At 41.4% G+C, this 12575-nt stretch overlaps 3 protein-coding genes and 1 non-coding gene across 4 annotated transcripts; 2 read left to right on the forward strand and 2 right to left on the reverse strand. All coding sequences in view use genetic code 12, as the record gives it.

Annotated features, from left to right (window-relative positions):
- The first annotated feature begins 17 nt into the window (after positions 1–17).
- GDB1 (bifunctional 4-alpha-glucanotransferase/amylo-alpha-1,6-glucosidase) lies at positions 18–4929 on the forward strand. The gene has a single exon (XM_064919047.1). The coding sequence runs from the start codon at positions 156–158 to the stop codon at positions 4719–4721; it is 4566 nt and encodes a 1521-aa protein (XP_064777371.1). The 5' UTR covers positions 18–155; the 3' UTR covers positions 4722–4929.
- Positions 4930–5733: 804 nt separating this feature from the next.
- On the forward strand, positions 5734–7789 carry ALD6 (Ald6p). Its single transcript, XM_064919048.1, has one exon. It carries the CDS (start codon positions 5958–5960, stop codon positions 7587–7589), a length of 1632 nt encoding a protein of 543 aa, XP_064777372.1. The 5' UTR covers positions 5734–5957; the 3' UTR covers positions 7590–7789.
- Positions 7705–7788, reverse strand: RJT20DRAFT_t17. Its single transcript has one exon. It is a non-coding gene; the product is annotated as a tRNA-Leu (tRNA).
- A 171-nt stretch (positions 7790–7960) lies between the features above and the next one.
- On the reverse strand, positions 7961–9262 carry RJT20DRAFT_124544 (uncharacterized protein). Its single transcript, XM_064916276.1, has 2 exons — positions 9166–9262; positions 7961–9066 (listed from the first exon to the last, which is right to left on the reverse strand). Exons 1-2 carry the CDS (start codon positions 9235–9237, stop codon positions 8233–8235), a joined length of 906 nt encoding a protein of 301 aa, XP_064777373.1. The 5' UTR covers positions 9238–9262; the 3' UTR covers positions 7961–8232.
- Between the last annotated feature and the right edge of the window lie 3313 nt (positions 9263–12575).

Raw genomic sequence — 12575 nt, forward strand, 5'->3', positions numbered from 1 at the left:
ATTGCCAATTGAGCTCGGGAAACCAATCTATATAGCCCACAAGAACCGCAGTATCCGTTTGATCAACTTATTTTTTGGAACCATTCGCTTTCTTTGTAAGTTATTCAACGCTACTTGCAGCTTCATCCCCTTGTTCTTGTGCTCAATAGGAAGAAATGCTGAAGAGAACCATTCTTCTCAGACTTTCCAACACGGGAGAACCGGTTAATAGTGAGGGTGTCTCGAATGGAATCTTCATTCTCCCACCAATTGCTCTTGCCAATGACTACAGTGAAGGAGATGCTCTTTTTCATCTTGTTTTCCAGCTAAACGCTGCGTCTACTGTTGCTAGGGATGGTACCCTTCTTACCAACGTTCCAAAGAGCCACGATACACCATTCAAAAGGCATTCTCACAACGAATATCCAATTGGATCGTCCTTCCACAAGGATGTAGCAATTTCAATTCCAATCTACAGACCTGGTTCTTATAACTACTTCATTCGCTACACTGGCAAAGATGATGCCACTGTTACCACTGAAAAGTTCTACTTTAATGTGCCTCCAGTATTGACTATCAAGGGAGAGCATGTAGCCTTTAATTCGCTTAATATTGAAACCGTTGTTTCTAAGTGGATTGGGCCATTATCGGAATGGGAGAAATTCTTCACCAGAGTTGCCGACAAGGGCTACAATATGATCCATTTCACTCCATTGCAAGAGAGAGGTTCATCAGATTCACCTTACTCCATCTATGATCAATTACGCTTTGACCCTACTATTTTCAAAGACAATGAACAAGCTGTTACCGTAATTAATAAGATCCTCGAAAATCACGGCTTGTTGTCGTTGACTGATGTTGTCTGGAACCATACTGCGGACAACTCGGAATGGTTAAGAGAATACCCAGACTCAGGATATAACGCAGAGACAGCACCTCATTTGACTAGTGCGATTGAGTTGGATGGAAAATTGCTTGAGTTTTCAAACAAATTGAAAGATTTGGGCCTTCCTACTGAAATCAACAATAATCACGACTTGGGCGTTATTGTGGACGGTATTTCCAAACATGTTATTGATGAATTGAAGCTTTGGGAATACTACGTTTTCAACAAGGAGACAACTTTGGAAGAACTTAAGAAGAATTACAACGATACTACTTGCAATATAACTCCTGTGGATATTCCAAATTCAGTTAACAAGGGAGACCTCAAACAATTGGCACACTACACTCTTGACTTTGCGTCTTTGGCAGGCAAACCCATCTTGGAGAAGCGCTTCAGCAACAAATTGGACTCTTCAAAGCTTTTGGGTATTGTGTACGCCGTGTTCAACTCGACAGATCTTTCATTCGAGGTCGTAGCCGAGAAAGCAAACAGTATAATTGATGAAATTAACTCTTCCCTTTACGCAACTTATGATGATGATGTCCGTTCTATTAAAAAACAGGTTGAAGATAGAATAAGATATATGCGTTTGGACGGTAATGGACCCAAACTTGGTCCTATCACCGCAGAGAGCCCTTTAATTGAGGCATACTTCACTCGCTTCACGGGAAAGGATGGCAAGGAATGGGCATTGGCCAATAACGGTTGGATTTGGGGTGGTAACCCACTTGTTGATTTTGCTTCTTCAGAATCTAAAGCGTATTTAAGACGTGAAGTCATAGTTTGGAGTGACTGTGTAAAATTAAGATATGGATCTGGTCCAGAAGACTCTCCACATTTGTGGGAGAGAATGATCAAGTACACACAAGAGTGCGCTAAGATCTTTAGCGGTTTCAGAATTGATAACTGTCACTCAACTCCATTACATGTCGGAGAGGCTCTCTTAGATGCTGCTCGTGAGGTGAACCCTAACTTGTACATTGTCGCCGAGCTTTTCAGTGGATCAGAAGAGATGGACAAGTTTTTTGTTGAAAGGCTTGGTATTAACACATTGATCAGAGAAGCTATGCAAGCATGGAACGTCCAGGAATTATCCAGATTAGTACACAAACATGGTGGAAGACCAATTGGTTCATTGACATGGTTACCATTGGACGACTTTGCTTTTCCAGCTGATAAGGAACCAGTTAAAGGTAAATACTTGGACTCATACACGGAGATGGAAATCCCCAAGGTCCTTACAAAACAGGCTCCACACGCTTTGTTCATGGATTGCACGCACGACAATGAAACGCCAGCACAGAAGAGAACCCCAGAGGATACCTTACCCAACGCTGCTTTGGTTGCGTTCTGTTCCTCAGCCATTGGATCGGTCTATGGTTATGACGAGATCTTCCCTAAATTGCTTAATGTGGTTCATGAAAAGAGAAAATATTCACTTGAAGATAACGGTATTGGTCATGTGAAGGCAAAACTTCATGCTATAAGAAAGGATCTTGCTGCCGAGAGTGAGGACATCCTCAGAGATCATGAAATGTATATTCACCACGAGGGCCAATACATTACTATTCAGAGACAAAATGCTAGAACTGGAAAAGGTTGGTTTTTGATTGCTCGTCCTAAGTTCAGTGGCAGGGAGGGACACCAAACTTTGTCGCCTGTCATCTTGAGCGGAACAACTGTCAAGAGCGAGTTTAGTTACACTTTGAAGGTCACAGGTGAATACAAGGATAGTGATAGTATTCTTGCTGGTATTCCAACAAAGGTCGAAGAGATTCCTTCACCAGACATCGAGTTTAATGGAAAGGAATCTATTATCAGGGTCAATGACTCCTTCACCACGGGATCTATTGCGGTTTTCTCCACTGAAATTCCTGGTGTTGACTTGTCTTTGGACAAGTTTGTCAAAGAGGGAGCAGTCGAGGCTTCGATAGATTTGGATTTGTATGATTTGAATGCGTTATTGTACCGTTGTTCTGCTGAAGAAAGGGACGCTAGCTTCGGCAAAGAGGATGTGTATGATATTCCAAACTATGGAAAGCTTGTCTATGCTGGTTTGGAAGGTTGGAATCTGGCCCTCAAGCATGTTATCTGGCAGAATGATCTTGGCCTGGCTATTTGTGATCATATCCGTGCCGGAGAGTGGGCATTGGATTATATTGTGAATAGACTCGATATTTACCTGAAGAATTCGAAGGGTCTCACGAAATTCCAGGACTGGTTGAGGTCCAGAATAGAAGCAATAAAAAAAGCTCCTTATTTCTTGCGCCCTCATTACTTTGGGCTTGTCGTGGGAATTGCCTACGAAGCTGCTAGATTTAGGGCCTTAAGAAGCTTGGGTCCAAATATCCAAGTTGCTACAAACTTCATTCAAAGTTTGGCTTTGACATCTATCCAGATGATTGGAAAAATGAATAACACATCTCTTTTACCAACAGAGCAAGTTCCTTGTATTGCAGCTGGTTTACCTCACTTCTCCAATGACTACATGAGATGCTGGGGCAGGGATGTTTTCATCTCATTCAGAGGACTTATGTTGGTTACAGAGAGATATGACGATGCGAAGGAGCACATCTTGGGCTTTGCGAAGACTTTGAAACACGGTTTGATCCCCAACTTGTTGGACGCTGGAAGAAACCCACGTTATAATGCCAGAGATGCAGCGTGGTTTTTCCTCCAGGCTATTCAGGAATACGTGACTTATGTTCCAAATGGTGAAAAGATTTTGGACGAAAAGGTAACAAGAAGATTCCCATTAGACGATACGTACATTCCACACACTGACAAGAGGGCATTTAGCTACGAGTCATCAATTAGAGAAGTTATCTACGAAATTCTCAGTCGTCATGCTAAAGGAATCAAATATCGTGAGGCCAATGCTGGCCCTAACTTAGACTCCCAAATGAAGGACGAAGGCTTTAATGTTGAAGTGAACATTGACTGGAGTACCGGATTGGTATATGGAGGTTCTCAATCAAATTGTGGTACTTGGATGGACAAAATGGGAGAGAGTGAAAAAGCCGGCTCTAAGGGAGTTCCAGGCACTCCAAGAGATGGTGCCGCCATTGAATTACAAGGTTTGCTTAAGAGTGCATTAAGATTTGTTAACAAATTGAATAAGGAAGGTTTGTTTGACTACAAGGAAGTTGAAAAAAGCGATGGCTCGAAGATTTCACTCAAGGACTGGGAACAGCTTATCCAAGACAATTTTGAGAAGCACTTTTATGTTCCTGTTGATGCGAGTGAAGATGGCAAGTATGATGTTGACTCGTCCTTAATTAATAGAAGAGGTATCTACAAGGACTTGCACAGATCAGGAAAGCCTTATGAAGATTATCAATTGAGAGCAAACTTCCCAATTGCAATGTGTGTGGCACCAGAGCTTTTTACTCCAGATAAGGCACTCGCAGCCCTTAGACTTGCAGATGGCGTAATCAGAGGACCAATCGGTTTGAGAACATTAGACCCCTCAGACTATAACTACAGACCTTATTATAACAATAGTGAGGATAGTACTGATTTTGCAACTTCAAAAGGAAGAAATTACCACCAAGGACCTGAGTGGGTTTGGGTCTTCGGCTATTTCTTAAGGGCTTTCGTTCTCTTCAACTATATTGAAGACAAGGATTGCAAGAACGATAAAGGAGATCTTTCTGACAGAATGCTCACTGGCTTGAATGAAAGAATTCAGGGCCATCAAAAATGGATTAAAGAGAGCCCATGGGCTGGATTGACTGAATTGACAAATAAAGATGGTGAGTTGTGTCATGATTCGAGTCCTACGCAAGCATGGAGTACGTCTTGTTTGCTCGACTTATATTACGACTTGTGGCAAGACACCCATTATAAGCATTAATCATCAGCAATGATGCTGTCATCATGACCAACTTCGGTTGATGAATTCCGCCCACTGTGACTACTTCAGTTCTACTCATTGAGAATTTTATTTACATTACATATTACATTTCTTTATAAACGTTTGATTTATGAACTGACAACAATCTTAAGCTGACGCTTGGTCGAGGACACCTCAGTACGCCTGGGAATACACAAACAAACACGTAGCCCATATCTTCCGTTTCGTTTCGCTTGTAATGGTTATCCTCTGTCAACCTCTTTCAATACACCAACTGCACTTCATTCTCCGTTTGCAATTATTAATTGTCAGCATATGTTGTAGTTGACTGCAAAAATGTGGTTGCCCTAACTACGAGGAAAGCCAAATCCGAAATCATGCGCCCGTCTCTCGTACCAACGGATGCACTATACACGCTATGCAACCTGATAAGGAAAGAACCTGCGTTTCCGGTCAATTTCAACGATGGGGAGGAGTTTGCTAGACGGGGCGGTCTGTGAGCAAGGGACACACTGCTTCTTAATTGCTCCAGATGACAAATAAGAAACGAGAACAACGGCAAAAAGCAAACTTCGTTGTTGCCCTGGTACTGACCGAGGACAATCCCGTATAGATGCAAAAAAAAATCTGTAGTGAAATTCCGTGTCGCAATTTAATGATGGAACACAACAGGTGAGAAAAATCACTAGACACTGTAGGGCTTTAGCAGACAGGAGAAACTCGACGACTATAACTTCCTGCCTACTGCGACATTCCTTAGCTACATCCAGCGGTGTCAGTTCCTTCATAATTGTGGAAAGACTAGTAGTCTAATTTTTCACAGCACTAAACTCCCAACAGCCGAAATGGGGTCCCTTAGACCACCACAACAGCGGAATTGAAGTATCCTAGGAAACAAAAAAATCCCGTTTCCAGTTCCCACCACGCAAAGCCATTGCCGTCTATCCATGCTTCCTCTAACTCCATCCGTGGACATCTACCTTTCCATTACGATGTCTTTGCTACATCCTATATCTTTCAGCTGCCCCACTACGGGTCCCTGGCTATTGTCTTTGCACAGGAAAGAAGTGGAGTTCGGATATGGCTTGCCGGGCTACATACAGGCGCGGTTACGGAACGATGCTATATATATAGAGTGTGAAATATCAAGACACGGTTAGTGAAAAGTTGTCGTTAGAGGTTGTTTATAGCTGTTGTAGAACATAGAAACGAGTCTTATAGGTTGAATTCGCCACTATGTTGAACCTCGCAAGAAGAACCACCGCAAGAGCCGTGTTATCGGCCGTGAGAACCAAGACCACTCTCTCTCTTTCGTCCACAGTATCGTCTTTCCCCACAGATCACACTAAACCAGGACAAGAACCATATTTGACTCCTAGTTTCATCAACAACGAGTTCATCAAGTCCGAGTCCTCGGAGTGGTTTGATATCCACGACCCTGCCACCAACTATGTTGTCCTGAAGGTTCCCCAATCCACCCCAGAAGAGTTGGAAGCCGCTATAGCTGCGGCTGAGGCTGCTTTCCCTATTTGGAAAGAGTACTCCATTATCAAGAGACAAGGTATAGCTTTCAAATTCGTTCAATTGTTGAGAGAGAACTTAGACAGAATTGCTTCTGTGATCGTGTTAGAGCAAGGTAAGACCTTTGTCGATGCCCAAGGTGATGTCACCAGAGGTTTGCAAGTTGCTGAGGCTGCTTGTAACATCACCAACGACTTGAAAGGTGAAACTTTGGAAGTTTCTACCGATATGGAGACTAAAATGATTAGAGAGCCACTTGGTGTTATCGGATCTATCTGTCCATTCAACTTCCCTGCCATGGTCCCATTGTGGTCGCTTCCATTGATCTTGGTCACTGGTAACACTGCTGTGATCAAGCCTTCGGAGAGAGTGCCAGGTGCCTCTTTGATTATTGCTGAATTGGTTGCAAAGGCCGGTGTTCCACCAGGTGTGGTTAACATGGTCCATGGTAAGCACGACACTGTCAACAAGTTGATTGAAGATCCTAGAATCAAAGCTTTGAATTTCGTTGGAGGTGACAAGGCTGGTAAGTACATTTACGAGAAGGGTGCTGCCTTGGGAAAGAGAGTGCAAGCCAACTTGGGAGCAAAGAACCACTTGGTTGTCTTACCTGATGCCAACAAACAGCAATTCATTAATGCCCTTAATGGTGCTGCCTTTGGTGCCGCAGGTCAAAGATGTATGGCCATCTCCGTTTTAGTTACTGTTGGTGAAACCAAGGAATGGTTGGCCGATATTGCTAAGGATGCTGGTTTGTTGAAGGTTGGAAGTGGTTTCGATCCAAAGAGTGACTTGGGTCCTTTGATCAATCCAACCAGTTTAACAAGAACTCACGAAATCATTGAGGACTCCCTTAAGGCCGGTGCCAAGCTTCTTTTGGATGGTAGAGGATACAAGCCTGCCGAGGAAAGATTTGCCAACGGTAATTTCTTGGCCCCAACCATTATCACCAATGTAGGACCTGGTATCAGAGCTTATGATGAAGAGATTTTTGCTCCTGTTTTGGCTGTTGTCAATGTAGACACTATTGATGACGCCATTGAGTTGGTCAACAACAACAAATACGGTAATGGTGTTGCTATCTTCACCTCTTCTGGATCTTCAGCTCAATATTTCACCAAGAGAATTGACGTCGGACAAGTTGGTGTCAATGTTCCAATTCCTGTTCCTTTACCAATGTTCTCTTTCACTGGTTCCAGAGGCTCATTCTTGGGTGATTTGAATTTCTACGGTAAGGCTGGAGTCACTTTCTTGACCAAGCCAAAGACTATTACAAGCTCGTGGAAGTCTAACTTGATTGATGAACACATCTTGAAGCCATCCACTTCTATGCCTGTTCAACAGTAAGGAATTATTTATTAACGTATTATATAAAAATTAAACGTGTGTACAAAATGAAAATATATATATATGAAAAGATAAAGAAGTCCAAATATGGTTTTAAAAGCTGCAAAAAAAATAATGAAGGATGCGAGGTTCGAACTCGCGCGGACAACCGTCCAGCAGATCTTAAGTCTGCCGCCTTAGACCACTCGGCCAACCCTCCAAAATACATATAAAAATAAAATGCCGAATTGTCAAGAAACTTCATAAATTTTATGTGCAGGCCCAAAATTGGTTGCGGCACGGATGTAATAGTTGTCGGTCTCTCTTAAGATTATATGTCTTAACACTTCATTGTGTTAGTTTGACGCCTAAATGGAGAAATACTGCCTGTACTCAAGAATGGCTTGGAATCGTACCCAATGAACCTACTGTTAACACAACCGGCTCAAGGAATTGGAAAAATTGGAATTAATATTTGTATAGGTCTTACAAGGAGAGAAGTCTTTCTTTGCAGTTACGCAGATGACATCCACCAAACTATGCCATCTTTTAGAAAAAACAAGAACATTTATTAGAAGATAAGATAATATTCAAAAATATAGGTATCAATTAGTAGTATGAAAAAAAGAATAAAGTCGAGGGATATGAATCTAACATAGATCCATTACAATAAAGAAACAACAAGCGCAAAAATAGTTGAGACTGCAATAGCGAATGGAATTGAAGTACCGCTTGCACCGCCATCATAGTTGACCACATCAGGGCTAATTTCGATTGAAGCGGAAGTAGAGAGGGTAGAGTTTGATTCAATGGTCTCAGTGATGTCTCTCTTGTACCACCACTTTCCTCCTTGCCAGTATACTGGTTTAACGTATGTCAAAGGACAGTAAGTTGTGTAAACTGAGACAGTTGCCTCTTTGGTAGTAGTAACAACGGTGACACCAGTGGTATGCTTTGTATAGACACAGCCATTATTGCCACAAGAAGTAACCGTAAGAGTAGTAGTAGTTAAAGCAGTGACAGTTGTATACGAAGTGATAAGCTCAGTTGTAGTAGTGGAAGTAACTGGAGGAGGTGGTGGAGGAGTGGTAGTAGTGGATGTAATTGGAGGGGGTAGTGGAGGAGTGGTAGTTGTGGAACACCAATTGGTGTTAGTTGAATAGGATGTGTGTCCATAAGTGTCAGTACATTCAATAATTTGGTGGGTTTGTGTAGGTGGACAGTAGCTAATATATGGCTTAGTTGTGTGTCCCCATTGATCAAGGGTGCAGGTAGTGTAACCTGTTGTAATAGTCTGTGTCTGGCAGAGGATACCAAGCAATTTACACTTGATATCAAAAATCTCAGTTACTGGACTTAAGATGACTGATAAGAAAGTTTTCTTTTCACCAATTAAACCAGCGATAAGAGTTTCCTTCTCACCAAGCAAACCACCAATGAGTGTTTCCTTTGCTCCAAGCAAATCACCAATCTCACTTGTTTTCTTATCAATCAAACCACCAATGAGTGTTTCCTTTTCACCAAGCAAACCACCAATGAGCGTTTCCTTTGCTCCAAGCAAAGCACCAAGCTCACTTGTTTTCTTATCAATCAAACCTCCAAGGAGATTTAAATCTGCAGTAGCACTAGCAGTAAAGGCAGCAAAAAGAGTAATTCTAGCAAATTTCATGGTGGTAATAGAGTCTGTAAATATGTTTCAGATTGTCTACTGATACAACCTTGATAATTTTTTGATGAAGAGGAATTATACATGAATTTATATTACTGAAGCTAACTGTAGAATCGTATCAAATATCAATGCTATCGATATTCGTTAGCTATTATTGATGTTTTTTGCAACATAAAGTAGTTCTGAACCGAACACGACTAAAGGGCTCAATCATGCATTAACTGCGATATGTTCAAAGCGGACATAGCTCAATACAGATAAGGCATTTCCTTCACCAAGCGGTATTTATTTAAAATATCTAAAAATTAACGTCTCTAATGACTGCAACTGTCATACCTCTTTATTTCCGATTCTACATGAACGTGTGCATTTTCTGGCCAGAATAAGGAATTATTTAAGTTTCTTTTATCGGTAAGGATGATTGACATATTTCGTATGCACTACATGTACCCTCACCCTGCATTCATCCGCCTCCATTAATGATAGGAAACGCAGGTCACTAATGTATACTTTAGGGGAGATAACGCTGTTGATAGATTACCAACTTGAAATGCTTCGCTAGTCTCGCTACTTTCAGGTACTAGGTTGATGTTCTTACTTAGTTAGGAAATAATTCAAGAATGCTCCATGAGTTCTTCACGTAAGTGGTATTATTCCCTGACTAGTGATGCATTGCACGGCGGTACCTATTATTTTTTGTTTCTCTTTCCCTAGAGGTGGTAAAATTGCCGACGAAAGGCAAAAATGCATAAGACAAAATATATCATTCCAGTGCATTATTGTGACAGCCATTCTGTATCAGTTTAAGTTGCTACAAATTGCGATGATGAAATTCAAAAGCCTTCCTCTTAACTTCGGAGGCGGATTTCAGGGATCTATAAAGAAAATACTAGATTCGGTAAAAACAAACAACGTCCGTTAGTTGAATTAGTAAATAGCCGAATGCGTAACTTATTCCTTTGAGTGGAACAAGAAGGAAGAAAAATATCCAATAATGTGTATTTTCATTACATTTCAGTTCCTTTTTTGCAACAACAAGTAAATGATATAGTCCTAAGCCACCTAGAAGAGTCTGTATCAGCACCACTTGACTCTTGGAAAGGTCATACCCATTCCTTATCTGAAAATCTGCCTCTGAAATTCGAGGAAAGGCCGCTAGCCAAATTGATTGTATGTTCCAGTATAAAGTAATGCATCAAGGAATGTAGGGATAGCTTGAGCCCGAGAAAAATGACTGATTTATTGTCTCCCACCTTGCAAACACTTTAAAATGATAATAAGGCAACTATCACTTTGTATTGTCGATATCTCCTATAAAAATTTTCCTTAGCTAATGACCAACTTACTAGTGCGGGATAATAATATAATTCGGATGATCACGCAGCTTGCAGCTATCAGGTATTTCTGCTATCCACCTTTCTCGTTTTTTGAACCGTGATAGTGCCAGACTTACTTCTCGAAGCCTCCACATGGTACTCTGCTTAACTTTTCTAATCATGCCTGAATTATTCGGCATCCTTAAGAAAGCATTTTTCTGTTTCTGTTAAATGCTTACAGCAAGTATTGGTTGAAGTGTGGTTGTCCTTTCCGAAGAGCAGGAATGTACAAGTGGAGAGACAAGTCAATAACACTGCCTAAATCCTGAAGAAAGCTTGAAAATAAAAAATTCTTGATTAAATCGATAACTCCGAGACCGCCCTATATTAAAGCTCCGGTACCAGGAGAACCTGTTTTGAAATGATAAAACATTCCCAATGTGACATAAGGGGAATATGCACATTGGTTGCCGGGATATATCATGAAATATAAATTCAAGGATTCGTCCAAACATACCTGGGGCTTTGGTTATTAAACCCAAGTCGTCAAAGTCCGTCAAGAATAATCGATCCACTCGCCTAACCGAATGAAATCTTGCTTATTAACCAAGAGTCGCTTCGTTTTAATTTTCTGCATTGAGGTTGCAAAAGAGCTGGAGCGACATTATTATCACTAGCCACCGTGATTATCGGTCCATAACACGTATAAGAACTCAAGCCTCATACTTAGTAACAAACTCCTGTCTAACTTGGGAGTTCAAATCACATAACAACGATCACACTACCCATGCATTGTAACCAATTTGACTTCACGAAATACTGCCCCATACTTTTCGAACTCCGGTGAGACTGCCCCAGATTTTCTCCGATATTTTTCAGGCTGTTGACTCAGAAAATAAGTGGTACGACTTTTTGATTGTCGTATTTGGTAACATAACCACGTCCCATTCAGTTAGCAGAGTCTTAATAGTTCCTGTCGCTAATCCTATAACCCCAGAAAACCTCTCGTAATAGCAGCAATGCTAGATAAGTTGAAAAATGTCTGATTTTCACCTCTGTCTGATAGAACTCAACACACGCAAAATTTTCACTCGCGAGAATAGCTTTTCCCACGGTTAGAAAATTTCACCCTTTAGGCCGTCGCCTGGAAACTATGAGCCTTTATTTGTCGCAGATATAATTGTATTGGGATGCCGGAACCGACAGCGGCACGAAGGAAACTGTAATGATCAAACATGGCAAGTTTGTTCCTAGAATGAAAAAGCTTGTAACTTTGCAGACGACAGTTGTACCTGGTGCATGGCTCCCTATTACTTTTTGACTTTAGAAAATGGTGACCGAGTACGTATTGAGCAAGGAGCACCGATACTTCATCATTGGCTCTTAATCGATGCTAGGGTGTAGAACTTAGAACAATAGGAGTGTCTCGGCAACTTTGAAGCCGGATCACCGTTAGGGTAAATTGTGTTTAGAGAAGAAAAAAGTTACCATCAACAAACACGGTATTTGAAGCATCCGAGAAAGGGATCCGGGCTTAATAACAAAAGCAAATGAGCCCGTAGTCAATGTCACTAAGAAAATAGGACGAGTCAATTCATGTAATGCACAAGTAATGATTTAATTGCCGAGCATCATTTCAACACATTAAAATCTGACAATACAGCGTTATGTCGCAAATTGAAAAAAACGTTAATCCTAGCGACATCTGAATAATACGAATGTGGTAATTATTCTTGCATCCAATGAAGGAATGGAACAAATGGGCTAGTCAAAGAAGACTTACATATATCAATTGCTAACAAAGGTTCTTTCTGGACAATGGGTTCAGTTAATACTTCATGAGCTAAATTCGTGCCGTGGGTGGCATCGTATTTCGCTACAGATAGCACGTGATCGTTATAGGTAGGGATACATCCACGAGGACCAACGGGGACGTTCGAAGTAACCTCGTACTTCCTGTCTAGGATTGAGCGGAAAGGAGTGAGATAAATGACAGCAATGCTCAGGGAGGAAGGGGCAAAC

This window comes from Scheffersomyces xylosifermentans (genome assembly GCF_036884685.1).
Source record: "Scheffersomyces xylosifermentans strain CBS 12540 chromosome Unknown RJT20scaffold_1, whole genome shotgun sequence".
NCBI lineage: Eukaryota > Fungi > Ascomycota > Pichiomycetes > Serinales > Debaryomycetaceae > Scheffersomyces > Scheffersomyces xylosifermentans.